Source organism: Passer domesticus, chromosome 19, assembly GCF_036417665.1.
Source record: "Passer domesticus isolate bPasDom1 chromosome 19, bPasDom1.hap1, whole genome shotgun sequence".
NCBI lineage: Eukaryota > Metazoa > Chordata > Aves > Passeriformes > Passeridae > Passer > Passer domesticus.
Window position 1 is genome coordinate 982425 of NC_087492.1, and position 19379 is coordinate 1001803.

The 19379-nt window shown below is 51.5% G+C and overlaps 1 protein-coding gene across 12 annotated transcripts in view; it reads left to right on the forward strand.

Moving 5' to 3' along the window:
• MSI2 (musashi RNA binding protein 2) overlaps positions 1–19379 on the forward strand; it is a 203923-nt gene that overhangs the window by 121096 nt on the left and 63448 nt on the right. For all 12 annotated transcript variants that reach the window (XR_010349416.1, XR_010349414.1, XR_010349417.1 and 9 more), the window contains one exon: positions 1633–1681. Coding sequence is in view for 8 of the 12 variants with exons in the window: in XM_064394863.1 (XP_064250933.1) it covers positions 1633–1681 (49 nt within the window). In the remaining 4 variants the exon portion in view is untranslated. The remainder of the gene's footprint in view (positions 1–1632; positions 1682–19379) is intronic.

The following is a 19379-nucleotide window of genomic DNA, read 5'->3' on the forward strand; positions in this document are numbered from 1 at the left end:
TTCCAGTGAGGCCAAGACCTGTGAGAATGAAAAATACAGATTGCTGAGCAAACATAACCCTGGAGCAGAGATAAGTAGGGTGAAGGGCAGCCTGGTCCTTATCTGCCTCCTGGTATTGCTCATCCTGGTGAGTTTTCCCCTTGGAGGGAGGACAGACAGCAGGACAGACGGCTCTGTGCTTAATGCAGTTTGGGTTTTTCAGTGCATCAGCATCTTTAGGTCTCAGTCAAGATGGGTATCAGGAGACCTGCATTTCTGCACTCTCTCAGGCCATTGCTGGCACTTTCTGCAAACTATTTTGGCTAAAAAAGTTAAGAACAACTTAAGCAGACACAGGTTTTCAGATTAATTTCAGACATCATGTAAGGTTTTGCTGCACTATGTTTTTTTTACAATCTCCTGGAACATATTACAGTCCTTCAGAACCTCAGGGAGGTTCAACTTGTGTTTTCACCACTTCTCAAACTCCTTCTCCCCAGCCAAGGCTGAAGAATTTTTCACAGACAGAGGCTGGATGTCTGTCAGTTGCCTAGGAGGACACTTGGGGGGACAGGTGGACCCTTTAGTGGCACTGTGTGAGATGAGGAGAGCATGTAACTGCATTGTCAATCACTTAGCTAAAATAAATGATTTCTTGAAAGCCAGAGTACAAGCCCAAGGAAGTACAGAAAAATTACTGGTGGAAAAAAAATCCAAAAGCTTCAAACAAACAAACAAAAAATCCCAAAGCCACACCCCAGAAAAGCAGTGGAGTCCTTTGGAGGATAAAACCTTTTCTTTCAAGTTCTTCCTTCCTGCAACACCTTCTGTAATTCAGTATTAGAGGTTTTCATCATTCCCGAGTTTGCAGCAGGGAATTGCAAGGCTGTAATTTCATCTCAGAGCTTGCCCAGGCCATGCCCAGTGGCACATGGGACCCACCTGCCCCACTCCTGCAGCCTCAGAACAGCAGCTCAAGGTGTGATAGTGCTGGGGAGTCAGCCCCAGCACAACACCCTTGTGCAATAAGTGCAAAATTTTAGGTGTGGCTGCACAGATTAAATGGAGGTGGAATAAATCATGCAAATCCTAATGAAAGTTGAAAGCAATTTGGTTGCACTTCAATACTTTCATCAGTCATCTCTCTTCTGAAGTGGAAATGCCGAGCCTGATGCGAATTAAAGTTTCTCTCTCCTCCCTCTCCCCTTTCCTCCAGCTTTTCAAAAGCCCTTTTGAAAACCTCTGAATCCCTTTCTTGGCTGACCAGATTTTACCCTGCTCATACCTCTCTTAACCTAATTCTCAACCAAGACAGTGGCTCTAAATTTGGAGAAGTCATGGGCTTGATTTGCATCCACACTTCCTCCCTTGGCCCTCCCTGGTCTCCCTGCAAAAGGGAGATGAGGCACAGCCAGGGATTGATGTGAGGTGGAAAAGCTGCTGAGATATTTGGCTCTTTAGGGCCAGCATTTCAGTGGTCACTTTTCTGCTTCAGGATCAGGGCAGGGAGGGGAAAGCAGCAGGTTTCCAGAAGGAGAAGCTGCCTCTGGCCAAGCCAAGGAGCTCTGCTCCATGCAGCTGCTCTGCCTCTGGTGTATGTGGGTGTCTGAGTTCCTGTGTGGTAAAGCACAACTCTCCCTCTTTGTCTTGCAGGTAGAGGATGCCATGCTAATGTTTGACAAGACGACCAACAGGCATAGAGGTAAGAGGGGTTGGGAGCTCTGACCTCCCAGTGTGGGGCAGCTTCTGCATGGGGGAGCAAAAGCCAGATTCAGTGAGCTGAGCTGATGGCTGAATCTGTGGCACTAAATCCTCTGTCCTGCAGGTGGCAGGGAGGGGTGGTTGGCATGGAATGCCCCATGCACGTGGATTTTCTTGTTAGGAGTGACTTTCCTGCTCAGCCTCATGACTGAAGGCAGGGATTGTAGCACCCTGGAAAGTTCAGCAGCAGTGAGCAAAAGACTTGCTGAGGAAGATCAGCTCTTCCAGCCAGGGAGGGTGTGTGAGCAGCCAGCGCCCTTCCTCCTGTAACAGGGACCTCTTCAAAGCTCTTATTAGGTTGAAAAGTTCAACCCTGACAACTTCCTTTTATATCCAGGGAATTTTCCACCCTTCCCCATGAAATCACCCTTAAATGGGCCATAAATACTCCTCTCCATTCAGGCTCTCAGTTGTTTGCTGCATTTAAAAGCTGCCTGGAGCTTTGCTGTTGGGCACAAGGGCCCTGTGCTCTGGGGGCAGCAGGGGGGCTCTGGTCCCAGCAGGTTTTCCTCTGGCACGGGTGGAGGTGGTCTCTGTTTGCTGAGATGTCCCAGATGCAGGGCTGGGTTCCCAGCTGGCTGTGAGCTCTGTGAGCCCTGTGAGCTCTGTGAGCCCTGTGAGCCCTGTGAGCCCTGTGAGCCCTGTGAGCTCTGTGAGCCCTGTGAGCTCTGTCAGCTCTGTGAGCCCTGTCAGCCCTGTGAGCTCTGTGAGCCCTGTCAGCCCTGTGAGCTCTGTCAGCCCTGCGAGCCCCATGAGCCCTGTGAGCCCTGTCAGCCCTGTGAGCTCTGTGAGCTCTATGAGCCCTGTGAGCCCTGTGAGCTCTGTGAGCCCTGTGAGCTCTGTGAGCTCTGTGAGCCCTGTGAGCCCTGTGAGCCCTGTCAGCCCTGTGAGCTCTGTGAGCTCTATGAGCCCTGTGAGCCCTGTGAGCTCTGTGAGCCCTGTGAGCCCTGTGAGCCCTGTGAGCCCTGCGAGCTCTGTCAGCCCCATGAGCCCTGTCAGCCCTGTGAGCTCTGTGAGCTCTGTGAGCCCTGTCAGCCCTGCGAGCCCCATGAGCCCTGTGAGCCCTGCGAGCCCTGCGAGCCCTGTGAGCCCTGTGAGCCCTGCGAGCCCCATGAGCCCTGTGAGCTCTGTCAGCCCCGTGAGCCCTGTGAGCTCTGTCAGCCCTGTGAGCTCTGTGAGCCCTGCGAGCCCTGCGAGCCCTGTGAGCCCTGTGAGCCCTGTGAGCCCTGCGAGCCCCATGAGCCCTGTGAGCTCTGTCAGCCCTGTGAGCTCTGTCAGCCCTGTGAGCTCTGTCAGCCCTGCGAGCCCCATGAGCCCTGTGAGCCCTGTCAGCCCTGTGAGCTCTGTGAGCTCTGTGAGCCCTGTCAGCCCTGTGAGCTCTGTCAGCCCCATGAGCCCTGTGAGCTCTGTGAGCCCCATGAGCCCTGTGAGCCCTGTGAGCTCTGTCAGCCCTGTCAGCCCCATGAGCCCTGTCAGCCCTGTGAGCTCTGTCCCTGCCCACCAGCTCAGAGCTCTCAGCTCCCTGTGCCCGCCTGGCTCTGCTGCCAGGCTGGGCAGGCGGTGACAGCAGAGCAGGGCTGTGTGAGCCCTGCTGTGCTCCTGCAGGATGCTGGTCTGGTGTTGCCAAGGTGACCCCTGCTCTGTCCCTGCCTCTGTGCTGCTCCAAGCACTTCCCGAGGTGGGAGTGTTGGTGTGTGTGCTCTGTGAGTGCTGAGCTCTGCTCCAGCAGCCCTGCTTCAGCCTTCCTGGGCTCTTGGGGGAGCCTGCAGCTTTGAGCCTGGGTAATGAGCCCCGCAGGAGGATTCCTTGTCCAGAAACATCTTTCCACTGACTTACCAGGAGTAAAGGTCTGCTGGAGATGAGGGCTGCAGGTCTGGGGGGCACCTTAATTGCCATGAAACCTTTTGGGTTTTCCACAAAGGCTTTCTTCCCACTATGTGTGTTGAAGATGGGAGGCAACAGGTCCTCCTTTTTTTTATTTCCCCTGGGAATTCTGTGCATTTATTTAATTGGCTAATTTTTTTAATAGCTTGTTTTTCCTACATGCAAGCCATGACATTTTGCTCTGCATTATCACCCCAGGGTAAGCTCCTGCATGAGGTCTGAGTGGGGAGGAACTAGAAGCCCCTAAGGACCAAAAGCAGGCTCCAAATGCCCCTGGGAGGAGGTGATGTTACCCCACACCCTCCCCAGTGTCCAGAGTCAGACTGGTCACCCGGGTCTGCCCCTCTGGGGACAGGCTGGGCTGGAGCCCCTCTCCTGGCAAAGAAAGGAGTTCTCTGGCACTCAGGAGACTCAGCTCTGCCTGGGAGGCTGTATCCCAGGGAGCAGGCTTACCCACTGCTGGGTGGAAGGGCAGTGCTGCTGGGATTAGCCAAAATTCCTGTGAGCAGAAGAGGGGCTGCTCAGCTGCCCAAGGACAGAGGGGCTGAGCTCCGGGCCCTTACCCTGCCAGGCACAGGTGGGAGGAAAAATCAAGTACAAAAGCCAGAGTGAGAGTCCTCTTCATCTCCACACTCGAATTTATCCAGCCTTTTGTGGCATTTTTTCCTGCTCTGCACAGGTAGCTAGTGCTAATCAGCCTAATGAACTGGCTCAGGGCTGTGGTGATGAAGAGAGTTCTGCCGCCTCGACCGCCGATAAAATCACCCCAGATTTTACAAATTGTGGCACTCTGATTGTGTTGGAAGCGTGTTTAAAATGCGCCAGTGTGCAGCAACAGTGTTAATGGCAATTCTTAAAGCCACTTGTGGGTTGCAATCTGTATCTTCAAATTAGCCACGGGAAGGAGAAATGGCAGATAAAATATCCGCTGTGGTTTGCTGCCTCAGTCTCTGCCTGGAATAATCACCGTGGGCACGGGAAGGGAAAAGGATTAAAATTCACTCCCCACTGCTAGAAGGTGAGATAAATTTCCTTGCAAGAAAATGGAGAGGGTTTGTTGACATAATTCTGGCACGTGTGTGTTGCTCCTGTGTGTGTTTGGGGAGTGTAACTCACCTGCACCAGCACTGCTCGGTGAAATGCAGGGATGGAACCAGGCAGAGGAAGAGGGGTTCCCAAAATGCTCACCCTGGCTGGAAAACCCACCCAAAATAAAACTCCATGCCTGGCATGGAGCACTTCGTCTCTGTGGTGGACTTGATCTTGGAGGTCGTTTCCAACCTTAATGATTCTGTGATTCTATAACATTAAAAATGCCATCAGGCCAGTCATGCTGTGTCTCTGCCAGGGGTATTTTAATGTCCAGCTATTCCTGGATGTTCTCTAAGGAAAATAAGACTCAGCTCTTGCATTTCATGCTGATCTGTTGGGCCATATTAAAGGCAGGCTGCAAAATCTGTGTTTAATTGGAGTGGTTATGTTTTGGTGTATTGTAGGCAAGACAATCCTTAGAATCACTGGGATGTCCCTTCCAAGGGTTCTTCTGGTGTGACAGTGGGCACACAAAAAACCCCAGCACTTGATAAACAAACCCCCCTGGGGCAGCTTGTTTAGGTGCCTTTTTTTTTGAAAGAAAGTGTTGGTGATCCTCAGTTTCTGTACTACTGTATTCCTGCAGTCTTCTGAAAACCACACACAAAAGTTCTCCCAACATTCTGGCAGACCACTTCTGTCACTTTCTTCACTGCTTAAAATTTCATAGAGCTGAAAATTACTGGGTCAATCTTGAAAGGATTCAGTAATTGGAAAGAAAGAAAAAAAAAAAGAGGGTGGTGTTATTTTGTTACCCTTGCAAAGTGCAGATAAAATCTGGAGTTCAGCATTAGTTATTGATCTTCGGGGGTGGAGGGAGCCTGGCAGGATGATGATGTCCTTCTAACTTCATTATGGAGAGGAGCTCCAGGAAGCATTTCAATGTGCTGGGGTGGGGGCCGTGCCCTTGGGCTCTGCAGAGGGTTTGTTGTTTCCAGCAGAGCTGAGCAAAAGCTCCAGACGCAGCACGAGGAGGAAGAGGGAGGAAGGCACAGTTGGATCAGTCGAGGGGTGCAGGGGTGGGCTGTCCTGAGCTGCTCCAGCCTGAGGGGAGGTAAGGCAGGAGAAGGGGCTCCAAGGTTGCTCCCCTCAGTGGGATGCCCTTGTCCCAGCCCCGGTGGTCCCTGCCCAGCCTGAGGGTGCCTGCAGCCCTCAGCCCCTCCAGGAGCTGTCCAGGACCTGCATCACAAGAGCCCCAAGTCCTGGACTCCCAAAAAGCCCACGATTTTGAGTGAGCGAGCCCCCAAGCTGTAATTGCAGGTACTAGTGTAATACTATATGTTTTTCAAAGCCGTCCAGCCCCCAGAGTTATTTTCACATCAATTAACCCTCTTGCACAGTTAAGGATGGCAGCGGAGAGAGGAGGGAAGTGACAACGTGTGATTTGGACTCCTTTAATCTCAAAACTAAACAAAATTAACGCGAGGCAGGCTGTCTGCAGGGTACAGACAGCCTCCCAGGTGTTAGGGGTTAAACATGCCCAGGGACAGACTGGTGTCAGCAGAGCTCTGAGGTCAGCCCCTGCTCCCTGTGCCTGTGAGGAGGGTGCCCAGGCAGGGGCTGGCACCTGGCTGGGGCTGGAGGGTGCTGAGCATCCCTTTGGCTGCCAGGCTCTTGCAGGGGGGCATCAGGACACTGCTGGAACCCTCCTGTGGCATCTCGGTGTGCCCAGGGTTGGGGGTTTGTCTGAACCCCCAGAACTCAGGGTGAAAGGTTGGTGTCCCCATCCCACCTAAAGCACAGCCCAGTGCTCAGGGGCTCTGCTCTCAGGGAGGAAGGTGAGGGTTGAGCTCCATGGCTGTGCTGTGTCCATCCAGCAGATTTCAGTGCATGGAATTGTCCAGGTGGAAGCAGTTGGCAAAATGGTTTTGTTTCTTGGGAGGGTCAGGAGTGATGCTCTTACAGAGATATTGGCTGTACCTTGACGAAGGAGGAGGCTTTTCTGAGGAGAAAAATAGCCTTTTGTGTTCTGTCCAGCTGCCAAAACCTCAGTTCTGGAGCTGATCTCTGAAGTTGTAATTGACATTTTTATAGATGAGATATAAATATAATTAAGTCACTGCAATTATTTGTTTATCGCCATCTCCCTCAAGTCAAGCAAGGTCATGTGCATTTAAAAATACATCCCCAGGCAGTTTTGAGAAAAGAGTAGTTAAAATATAGGGAAATAATTGCCTAATTTGGTCATTTTGAGTGTAGCTTTTCTTAGCAGCAGCCTGGCTATAGTACAGAGCATCCTCAGAAGTGCTTGGAGGGAGCTTCCCTCAGCTCAGATTGTGCTTTTTAGGAGGACGGGGCTGAGGGAGAGCTGCTCCAGCAGGTTTGACCCACGGATTTGGGGAAAGCTTCCAGGCACGGCCACGGTGCTTTTTTAAAACATAAAGTGCTTTAAGGGCTTCGCATGAAAAGTGTGACATAAGCCATAAATGGAGGCAGTGTTATTGTTATTGCTCTCCTGGATGAGACAGGCTGTTATTCCCCTGTCAGCTGCATCCCTGCACAAATGGGGCTCCACACCCTCCCTCCCGTGAGTGAAATCCATCCCGGGCACCTGGGGCTGCCAGCACAGGCTTTAACCCTTGGTGACACAGCTGAGGAGTGTTCATCTTCTCCGGGGAATCAGTAGCTGCACACAGGGGGTTTGGAGAGATTTTTAAGCCAATATTTGCTTCTAAACTTCACGTGAGGGCTGCGAAGATTCATTAGTTAATATTATTTACCATTTACACACCTATCAGTGAACACCATCAGTCACACCTGTCTGTTTGGATTGCAGCAGTGACATGTGCCATGTTAATATTTTATATGTGTGTGTTTTTAATATTACATCCCCGCTTATAAATATTCATTTCTTAAACACATTAACGGCTGCAACGCTGCGGAGCAGCGCTGACATCTCTGCTCCGTGTCACCAGTTCTCCTCCAGCTGGGGCATCCAGAGTGGGAGCAGCATGAGGAGAGCTGCTCTGCTTTCAGGGCTGGGGACCACTTCCCAGTGTTCCCATTTGGCACCAGTTTGTGCCCCTTAGGCTCTCATCAGGTGTGGGACTGTGAGTGTCCCCCTGGGGCAGTGCCGTGCCTGGGCTCGCCAGATCTCCGTGTTAATAAACACAAAACAAAAAGGAAAAGCTGCCAGTTCTTGGATCCATCTCCCCTGTCTTTTAATTTCCTGGCTGCTGCTGCGTGGGGGGACCTGACATGAAGTGTAAAAATAGCCAGAGCCAGGCCAGTGTGAGCCCCACATCCCAGGAGCAGCAGATCAGCTCCTGGCGATGGTGGCACATCTCATGTGGGGTGGCACAGGCACCCTGCCCCTGGCCTCACGCTGCACACTGCCACCTGGGCCTTGCAGTAATTGCCCAGCTCTGTGCTGCCTGTCAGACCTTACTGCTTCATTTTGTACCCGTAATGAAAATCCCATCCAGAGGAGGAGCAGCTGCCCTGGCCGGGGTGCACCCAGGGCAGGGATGTCTGTGTCTCTGAAGGAGGGGACAGGCTCCACTTGCAGCAGCACTCACAAAGTCTGGTCTCTGCAAGGCTCTTCAGGGAACGTAAAGTGAGGGTTGTGCAAATTTCTGAAGTTTCTAAATGGTGATCATAGTTCTGTCACACTTGCAGGGGGTGAGCCTGTGTTGGAGACCCCACGTTGTGTGCCCAGCTGAGGCTGCCTTGAGCAGTGAGGTCATTTAGTACCAGCTCAGTTTGCCTTCTCACTGTCACTGTCCCTGCCAGCTTGAGTGACAGAGAAATTAGCACAAATCCTGGTGATCTCTGAGCAGAAAGAAACCTAAAAGCCACAAATAAGTTCTTGCTTATGAATCTGCCCAGCTGATGAAACCCAACTCCTTTTGCTTCCCGAATGCAGGAGCCAAGTGATTAGCAGGGAGCACTCTGAGCCTTGTGGGACTGTTTGGAAATGTTAATTGAGGAAAGGCCAGAAACAGGAGGAGAGCAAAATGCAACATTTCCATAGACGGGCAGTGTGCATACAACAGGCAGAATTAAAATCAGCCTGGTGACCTTGAGGAAAGAGGCAGCTCCTCACAGCGTGCCCAAAAATGTGATATGGAAACAGGAGAGATGCTGCCCCTCCCTCCCTAGAGTGTTGGCTCCTTCTCCCCGTGGATCACTGGGAGCAGACTGGGCAGGTCCTCTCCAACGTGCACTGGGGCAGCTTTTGTTCTTCACACACCTGTGCTTTCTGTTGCTTGGGTTTGATAATGAATCCTGTGGGGTTTTTGTAGGGAAGGTGAGGAGGATGCTGCAGAAAGGGGCTGCTTTGTCACCCTGCAGTGAGTCTTCTCTGTCAGCTGTGCCCAGACCCCGGTGCTGCTGAAGCCTTTAATTGTACAAGGTCACTGCCACGTGTAAAAACCTCCTGGTGATCTGTTTAAACAGATAACACATCCCCTATCCCCGAAATCTTGAGATTCAGCAGAAACAGAGGTTACACAGGTAGTGCTGGTAAGGAAGCTCCTGCCCCTGAGCCTCTGTCAGGGCAGGCTTCACCCCGTGCTCCTCCATCCTCACATCCCTGCCGTGCTTCTGTGCCTGGACCTGAAGTGTTGGGAATGTGGGGGATGCAGATCCAGGCTGTGGGTGCACCTGCCTGAGCACGTGCTCAGGTGTGTGCTGCTGCTCCCAGGGTTTTGTGCAAGGCAGAAGCTCCGAGTGGCTCTGCTGCCGAAGGAGGACTTGTCAGGGGGTGGGAATGGAAGATTTCTTTAATTAGTTTGATTAAATGTCCTGGCACGGAGTGATTTTTGCTTATCCTGTATGTTTTTCTGTATATATAAGCTGAAGTAAGAACATCTGGCACTTTTTTCACTGGATGCGATAGAATAAGTTGAAAAACAGCTTCTTTCAGAAAACTGCAGGTCGGCACATTTGGGTTGTGGGTTTTATCTTTTTAATTTATTGAGTGTTTTCTGGACCAGAAAACTACCTTCAGCCAGGGTAGTAATTCACAGATTGCTCCCCATTTTAAACCCCTTCCCAGTTCTGAGAGCTTCCTGAGCTCTCTGCTGTGGGAGGTCAGGAGTGACCAGACCCAGCACCATTAACCCCTTCAGCCCTGCTGAGTGACTGCAGACCCTCTGCAGCTGTGCAGGGAGTGGAGCCCTGTGTTCTCCCAGTGAGTCCCAGGCCAGACGTGGCAGTGGGAGTGCTGGGCATGGACCCGTGGCTCACACTGACACAGAACATCTCTCCATGTTTGCCCTCCCTGGGACCATTGCCAGCCCCAGAGTAAGTCGGGGGGGTTGAGAGGTTCGGTCACAGCAGTGCCCTGGTGCTGAAATCTTCCTCCTCAGCCCTTGCAGGAGTCACACCTGAGCACACGTGTGTTCCACACATGTTCCACAGAGCCCTGGAAATTAGGGCAGGATCCGTAGGGAGAAGCCTGGCAGGAGAATTTGTTTCCTTGTGGCACCAAATATTCCCCTGTCAGCTCACAGGGAGCTCGGATGAGCTGAAATCACTTTAAGTCTTGGTGGGGGCTTGGCTTTTGCCATTTCTGTTCCTATTCTAGCAGCCCTGTTCCTCCTCACCCTAAACCCAAACTGATAAAGAGGTAAAATATTTGCTTTTGTGCTGCCTGGATGCAATTGCAGGAAAATTAAAAAATCAGATTACAGGAGTGTGGGATTTGTTTCCCATTCCCCCAGTCCTGGTGGTATCCCACGGGGTTTTCCTGACCCTTTGGCCTCGTTCTGCTCCTTCCCTGGCAGGGCAGGGGCCCAGAGCCTGCTCCATAGCTGCCCCTGTGGCTCAGGAGGGTTGGGAGCTGGAGATGGGCTGCAAACCTGCCTGGCTGCCCGGGGAAGGAGCAGCTGCACAGGGAAGATGGGAGCAGCTGTGGGTATGAAATTAGTCATTCTATGAAGAAATGGATTTGATAAATAATAAAACAGTGGTATTAACAACAGATGCTTTCCAGGTCAGATGACTTTGATAAAAGCACCCAACAGCCGTGGGTAATGGTATGAAAAATATGTATCTATATTTATAGATCTATTTATATGAAAAGGCATATAAATAAGTGTGTGTGTATATGCTCTCTGTAAATGTACCTGACATTTTATTTCTGGTTTAAAATGACAGTGGAAGTGTTGCTGCTCCCGTTCTTCACAGGCTTTTGAGACTTGTCAAGAAAACCTGAAATTTGATCAATTCCCCAAACCCAGAGCTCCCTCCCCTCCTCTCCACAGCACAGTCTCCATTTGTTTTTATATTCATACCTTTTCATTTTGATAACTGTTTTGATTTGTAAAATACTATGCCTTATACAATGTTTCCTTTATGATGATGTAGTGCGCTCTTCTTATCTTTCACCTTAAATCTTTGATAAGAGCATTTTAAAAATGAAATTGCTACCTGGCACCGTCACACACTCCTGGCTGCCTGCCAGCAAAGAGGGAGCTGCTGGAGGAGAGAGGAGAGCAGAGCAGAGAGGCTCTGGAGAGGCTTCCCGAGGAGGGAGGATGGAGGAGGCTGAGGAAGGGGAGGAAGCACGGCAGGACTGACCCTGCCACACAGCTTTGCAGGGTGGAGGTGCTGCCAGGCTCAGTGGAGCCCTGTTCCTGCCGTGCCAGCAGCCTCTGGCACTGCCCTCTGCTCCCTGTGAGTTCTGCATGGCTGCAGTGCCAGGGAGCCCGGAGGGGTCACTTCATCTCCCCCTTCTGTCACACTGAACTTGGGCAGGGTGATGGTTTGGTGGGGTAGCCCAGCTCTGCTGGAGTTCCCAGCACGTCCCAGTAATTGAAATGTTTTTGGCTAGCTGCTGGTGGTGCCGTGGAATGTGATTTATCAGGGGAGGCATCAGCAGTGGGAATATCAGTGAATAGAACTGTCTGACGTGGCAGGTCATTTTTATTTTAACGTGGTGGATTTAATGAACTCTGGTTGTTGTAATTCATGCAGTGGTGGAATGCATCCATCCCCCTCCTGGTGACATTGGTTGCTGCTCTGTCCTTCGTTAGTGATGTTATTATGGCAGGAGAACTCTCTCCCTTGCACTCCCAAAGTGCCAGGGCTTGGCTGACAAATTGTTGCCTTTCACTTTCAATACTATTAGCAATAAACGGAGCTGAAAACTTCCCCGAGTCGTTCAGGCACTATAAATTATTATTATTATTTATGGAATCTCCTGGAAGGGTGTTTGCAGGGCTGGTGGGTGCTCCCCAGGTGCTGGGCATGTGGCTGTGCCATTCCTGCCCTGACACCCTCCTGGGGCTCTGTGAAAACTTCCCCAAGTTGTTCAGGCACTATAAATTATTATTATTGTTATTATTATTGTTATTATTGTTGTTGTTGTTATTGTTATTATTATTACTATTACTATTACTATTACTATTATTATTTCTGGAATCTCCTGTAGGGTGTTTGCAGGGCTGCTGGGTGCTCCCCAGGTGCTGGGCACGTGGCTGTGCCATTCCTGCCCTGACTCCCTCCTGGGGCTCTGGGGTTGGAGAGCATCGAGGTCAGAGCCAAGAGCAGCCCCACATCTGCTGCCAGGTGATTTAATAGCATTTGTGTCCAGCCTAACCCAATCTATCTCACCTCGCTGAGAAGAAAAAAAAAATAATCCTGCATCAAAATTACTGCTTTTGGAACTGTCTTGTCTCTTTTGAGTAGGAACTGGAGACAACTAGACAAGCTTCAATGGCAGCGAATAAAGCAACGTTACTTTGTGAACACAATCTTCTGGTACCAGTCACTTCTCAACAGCCATTCAATCAAAATGCTAATGGCAGAGGCAACAAGGGAGCGAGGTTATTGTAATCCTAATTGATAGGCTGCAGGGATGGGGTTTGATAAGTGCTGTTGAAGAGATGTTTTTGAAATATGATTCCCTTTAATTACAATGATACTAATAAAAACTGAACAAATGATTTAATGATAGTTTTCTAGGTAGCAGCCCAAAGATTTTTGTTCCAGTTATTTTGGAAGTTGTTTTTTCTTTTCCTTTTTTGAACCAGAAATTATGGAAATCACCTTAAAAATAAAGCCATAGTGGCAGGTAGTGACTTTATCTCGACTTACGTGGCTACTTTGCATCAGAATTAATACTGTCACATCTGAAGCTCTTGAATAAGAAATCCAGTCATTTATTTATACAATAGACTTTGCTGAAAGCCCACAGTTGAAGCCACATTGCATGTAGGAATGCATTTAATATCTAATGCTTATAATAATTAGGATCAATTATGCCAGCGAGGATTTGAAAATGCATTTTGAGGGAGGGGCTGAAGGGTATTCAGGGGGTTTTGCAGCACGTCAGGGGCACGGGTGGGGTGGTGAGAGTGGAGATCATTGGCGTTCAGTAACAGAAGGCTCCAGACTTGCCCAGGGCAGCAGCATTTCCGTGTCCCCTGGCGGGTGGGAGAGCTGTGCAGTGCTCCCTGCCCTGTGGCTTGCACCTTGCCTCTGGAAACAGGAGCACAGACAGGAAGGGGAGATCTGTCACTGACAGGCAGCCTCTGTCCCAGCTAATTTTTGATGATTTAATTGATAGCAAAACAAATAATTTTTTCGGGGGGGTGTGTTTTGCTGTTGCTGGCGTGGGCAGGGGCTCCTGGGACGGGGAGGATGCTCTCTGCTGCCTTTCAATTTGTCAAGCTCTCTCTCAAAGATCTGCCAGAGAAGAAAGGGTAATTAATAGGCTTGAAGTCATTTCCGATGTGTCAGTATTTCTGCCTTGCTTCCAAGTGATAATGTTTGCTGGCTCGAGGCCTCCGGGGAGCCTTCCATCTTATTAACTTGTCTAGGAGAAACAGTGAGTGGGGACAGCCTGGGCCACTGGGTGACATGAAATAAGGATTTGTGCTGCAGCGAGCTGTAAACACGGGGCCAGCTGAGTAAAAAGTGGAAAGGAAAAAAAAATGAAAGAAGAAAAATATATTAAAAAGGCCACTGGTCACAAGTGCAGCTGATGGAGGGGGATGTGCTTTATTTAGGGCAGGCTGTCCTCAGTGGGTAGAGCTGGAGCTGATATTGTGCTGTGTCACCCGTGGCCAAGTTCAGCAGCACCAAAACTGGGTCCTGCTTCTGTCTGCTCCCTCTGAGTCCCCTGTGCTGTAGACAGGCTGTGAGGGTGTTTATTTTAACCAGAGGTGAGCAGGGGGACCTGGGGCTGTCCTGTGTGCTGGGACACATGCCCTGAGCCAGCAGTGGCTGTGGGGAGCTCAGGCTGAGGCTCTGGGAGGGGGTCTTCACCCAGGGCTGTGTGCTCATGGCTCTGCTCTTTGCCAGGGCTGTTGGCAGCTCCGTGGCATTTCTCAATTGCTTTTGGGAACTTCAGTGTCAGCCTGGGGGTGAGGGCATCTTCTTTCTCAGGAGATCCTCAGGCACTGGGTGATCCTGCATGCCCTGGGACACTCTGGCACTGGCACAGCACCCCAGTGGAGCTGTGTCCCTGGTGTCACCCTGCTGAGGGAGCAGTGCTGTGCAGGGAGCAGGGATGTTGATGTTCCATGCAGCTCAAAACCTGCTCCTGGAGCTCCTGGAGTTGTCCCTCACCTGGGGAGGTGTGCTGGTGTCTGGGAGGGGGCTGGCCCTGCTGCAGGGGGGCTCAGAGCCCTCATGGGGCACAGCCAGGTCCTTCAGGGCTGCCCACTGTCAGGGGAAAAGCAGCTGCTCCTAGCTGGGGTCTGGCTTGGGGCTGCTGGGCTCCCAGTTGCCTTTGGCTGCAGTAGCAGCTGGCAGGCAGGCTGGGAAGGGGCACAGAGTGAGGAGGGGGTGTCTGGGGCAGTGTGAGTGCAGCTGAGCCCAGCCCAGCCCTGCTGAGAGCGCTGCGACCACCGGGGCTCTGACCTTCACTCACCCTTACACCAGGGATCTGCTTCACCTTCACTGTGCCCTTACATCAGGGATACTGCTTCCACTTTAACCTTCCCTCACTGTGCCCTTACACCAGGGATCTGCTTCACCTTCCCTCACCCTTACATCAGGATACTGCTTCACCTTCCCTCACTGTGCCCTTACATCAGGGCACATCCACACTTTAACCTTCACTCACCATGCTCTTATATCACGGGCACATCCACACCTTCACCTTCTTGGCTTTTCTTGGCTCATTTTGAGCTCTCCTCCACTGCACAAGGGTGAGAGTGGCTTCAGGAGGGGGACCCAGTGGGGAAAGTGCCAGTCCCGTGGACGAGCTGTTCCTTGGGACTGTTCCTTTGAGGAGGTTTGAAGTGCCAGCCGTGGTGTTTTGGGTCACTGGGAAGGAACAGGATGTCTTTCACCTGTTGACAGGTTTTTGTTCCTTCTCTTTTCTCTCCTGATCTCTCTGCTGTTTGTCAAGCTCACTTCTCCTGATGCAGAGAAGTTATTTTTGCTGAACTTCTCTGCCTGCCTCTTGGCAAAGTGTGAGTGGCCAGAATGGAGAAAGCAAGGAAGCCACCTCAAAGCTCTTCAATGATTCAGGCACTTAGCTGGCAGGTTCTTCTCTTCCACTGCAGAGCATGTCTCTGCCCAGTGGAGTTCCCCTTGCAAGCACTTATTAGGGAAGCTCTGGTATAATCTAATTAAAATTTGGTTTAATATTCTGTGAAAATGAAAACTGAATCCTCCCTGCTTGAAAGAATGACCGTGCATGTATTAGTTCTCTGTTTTGTTGTTGTTGTTGGCTTATTCAAATATTAACACTGCCTGCATGCTCAAAATGATGGTTTGTGTCCATTAACAGGGCTTAATTCCCAAATTTAATGATGAGTGATACACAGGAGTTGGTGAAAGCTGCTTGCTGGATATTTTTTATTATGTTTTTTATGCTAATGTTCCTTCCTGGAGGTAAATAAGAGGATGGGATGCTGGGCAATATTATTACTGTGAAATTAAAATAAAGTCTCATTATTTGAGGATGGAATTTAGTGGCTGAAGGTTTGCTCTTCATCTGCAGCTTCATTCTGAATTCTTCCAGCTAATTACCTGCTGATTAGTTGAGGACAGGCATTGCTCACCTTGGCCTTGAGCATCAGGTTGTCTCCTGGGCTGGGTCTTGGGGTGGGTGTGTTTGGTACCTGTGAAGAAGGTACTGGCCTCCAAAAAATAGGCAACAGCAACTTCCCTGCATTTTCTGGTGAGACTTAACTCTTCTTTAGGGAAAAGCTTTTTGGGAGGAAAAAAAATTGAATTTAAAACTGGGTTACAGTTAAAAAACATCCAAACCTTTTATTCTTGCACTGAAGATGGGAAAATTACCAGGATGTCAGAAATCCTCCAACTATCTGAATGTTTTCTTCCCTTTCCCCACCTGTCTTTCTGAACTTGATTTTAAACGTGGAAATATCTGTGTTGCTGATCTGAAGGTTGCCATCAGTGACCAGCAGAAAGGCTGCTCTGGTGTGTGCCTCCTGTGGGCAGCAGATAACTCTGAAAAGCACAGTTTTTATCTGGAGAGAGCGGGGAGGGAGGCAGGAGCCATGGGGATGGATCACCCAAACCTTCCTCAGCACAGGGAGCAGGCATGGGAGGATCTGCCAGGAAAATGTGTCAGGAAAACCCCCTCAGAGCAGATGTGGGGATTGCAGTCTCTGGGTGATACCCAAGGCAAGTTCCCAGCTCGGGCAGGGCAGGCAAAGCCAGCACACCCCTTGCCTCTCCTCCCTCTCCTGGAGGACAGGGCACAGTGGGGCTGTGACCACTCTTGTCACAGCACTCTGCTGTGATGGCAGCTGGAGAAACAAGGGCTGTGTGCAGGGTTTGGAAGCAGAGCCCTTGTTGTGAGAGTTTAAAGGGAAGGTGCTCAAAGCCTGGCAGGGAGAGCAGCCTGGCTGCACCCAGGGTCAGTGTGACAGCCGCGGGGTTATGGTGTGTGCACCCTCTGTGTGAGAGCTCAGAAGCACCCAGCAGAGAGCCCACAAACCTGGGCTCAGTGTGCTCATGCCACGGGGGTTTGTGCCATGGAGCCCCAGGTTTGCCCAGCCCTGGTGCTCTGCCCAGGGGTGAGCACTGAGCCCTTGGGCTGACCAGCCTGGCTGATGGGGTGGGTGAACGGTGAAATAATCAAACCAGCCCACAGCTGCTTTCATAGCAGTTTGCTGGCTCACACAGCTGACCACAGATGATTTTGGCACTTGCCAGGAGCGTGCCCAGCCAGAGCAGTGGCCGTGCAGGCACCTCTGGGGGCTGCATTAATTCCCAGTCCCTTTGCACTCCAGGGCAAGGGATAAATCTCCTCCTAGCACGGATGGGTGGAACGGGTGTCAGGCAGGTGTCAGCCCCACCAGGCTGGAAGCACAATGCCATCGTGAAGCAGATCAAGACGTGAAGTCTGTAAAGCCACGTGTTCACATGTCACATCACAAGGGCTTGCTGTGCCTGCTGATAAGGATCAGCCACACGTTATCTGTGCTTCCTTCCGTACATTTCTTACAAGCTGATAAACTTTGAGCTGGGTGAGAACCAAGTGTGCCACGGCTGGAGCTGGAATAGCTGCCCAGGGGCTGATAAGGGGGTGATAACAGGACCTGCAGCATTCCCAGCACCTCTGCTCCAGGTTCCCTGTCCAGGTGTGCTCCAGGTGCTGCAGTGGTGCTGCCAGCCCAGCCCTGCTCCACAGGTAGCCACCGTGGCCAGCAGGAACAGGTAAATAGCAGAGAGCTGCAGTGTTCAGAGTGGGATGCCTCGCCTCACTGGGCATTTCCATCTCTTCCAGCACCAGCTTGGAATAAGCACTTTTTTAGTGTGTGGTGATTTATTTTGTTAAAGACCAAAGCATTATTCATAATTATGCAGTTTTATGAGAGTATCCACAGCAGTGTTCTTCCTGTGGTTGGCTGTGGGAGCTGGAATAATATTTGAGCAAGAGCCCTGGGGAAAGGACACGCTCACATTCGGCGTGGGGCTCAGCCTATTGAACTGGTGTATAATTACTTCTATTCAGCACCACTGCTCCAGTTATCAGCCAGCGTCAGGGGGAAGGCCAGAGCCTCAGAATGACACACATTGTTAGAGAACATCAAACTTTTTTAATACAGTTAATGATCCTCAGCTATAAATAGCCTGTTCCTGGTGACTGGCACTGAGGGTTTGTGCTGAGCTGCACGGTGCTGTAGTTTGTTGGGTTTTCTTTTCTCCTTCCACAGATACTGAAGGTCCTTCCACCCAAGTGCTTTACAAAAAGGGTAAATAGACCCTCTGTGGGTCAGGAGGTGAAGGTCCTGCCAAGCAGGAATACAAGGTGGGAGTCTGGCAGCTTCATCCTCTGGTCCTTTTGACTCTTGCCCCCAGATGGGGATGGCTCTGGGGCTCTCCTGTCTGCCACTGAGTAATCTTCTAAGAATGGCCAGGCCTGAGTTTCATGGTGAGATAGGCAGCTGTGCCCCAAAATTTCCTGTGTCCTCTCTCCAGTTAAATACGACTGTAGGTTCATGTAGGAGAGTCTGGGGAAGGGACTCTCTGACTTTGGTGGCAGCTGCAGCCCAAGAGCAGAAAGAAGAAGGGCTTGGTCCAAAGGAGCCCTTGTCCCGGCAGTGCCCTGCTCTGACCCAGTAAATCCCCAAGCAAGTGTCAGTCTGCTGGGGGAATTGTCTGCAGGAAGCCTGGCCAGAGCGTTTCTCCGTGCTCAGGCTGCATCACGAGCAGTTCCTGCTCCCTGGGAGTGCACAGATCCCTGTGGGTTGCTTTACCCTTTACAGAACGGGATTTGAGCCAGCCGGGAAGTGTGAGAGTGGCACTTAGAGCTCGGAGTGCGCAGACATGCTGAGCTGGAGGAGCCTGTGGGGCTGGACGGGGCATCAGGCTGAGCCCTGGAGGGTTTCTAGTCAGCAGCACTGCTGATTATCCCAGCAAAATAATGGCAAAAGCCCCCGAAACCCTGAACCCTGCCGAGCTGGAGCGCGGCGAAGGAGCAGCCGCGTTGCCGCTGCCCAGAGCCGCGCCGAGATCTGCCACAGCTTTGTTCTGCAGAGCCTGCAGGGACCACGGGAAAAGGTCATCGCACACACACTGCTCCTCCACAGAGAGCTCTTTGTCTGCTCTGAAGGCGGGGAGGAAAGGGGATGCTCATGGAGTGCCTCCCCCCAGCCTGCCCGGCGTGTTCCCAGCTCAGGTCAGCAGCCAGTCCGAGCTGGATCCGTGGGCTTTGGCTGCTTTTTGGGGTCTGGGTCTGCTCTGGCACCTGGGGACGAGCCCAGACACGGAGCTGGAGGGCTGGGCACTGTGAGAGCACCCCGGGGAAGGCTCAGGGTGTGTAATTAGTTCCCCGTTTCCCCTGCTGTGACTGCTGCTCCTGGCGCTTTTGTTTTTAAGGATAAAGATTTCAGCGTTTTCCCCGACGGTTTGAACAAAGGTTGAGCGCGGGGGGAAATCCATAAAACAATGTCACCAAAACACGGGGAGGAGAGGGAAGCTTTAATAAAGCTTTGCCGGGCCTGTGCACCTGGGATTCGGGCTGGGATGGATTCGAGCAGGAGGGAGGCACTGCAGAAGGTCACCTCTGGAGGTGGCAGATGACAGAGCAGCGCGGCTGCGCTTGGGGGGAGCTCTGGCAGGAGCCCACCCATCCCTGGGGGATTGTTCACCCCATCCTGCAGCGTGGGATCCCCTGGCACCCTGGGGCACAGCTGGGGAAGGAGCTCGTGCTTGGGTGGGACGGGGTGGATGGAGGGGAGGCAATTTCAAAGGAACCCTTCACGGCAGGGAGGGCTGGAGCTGTC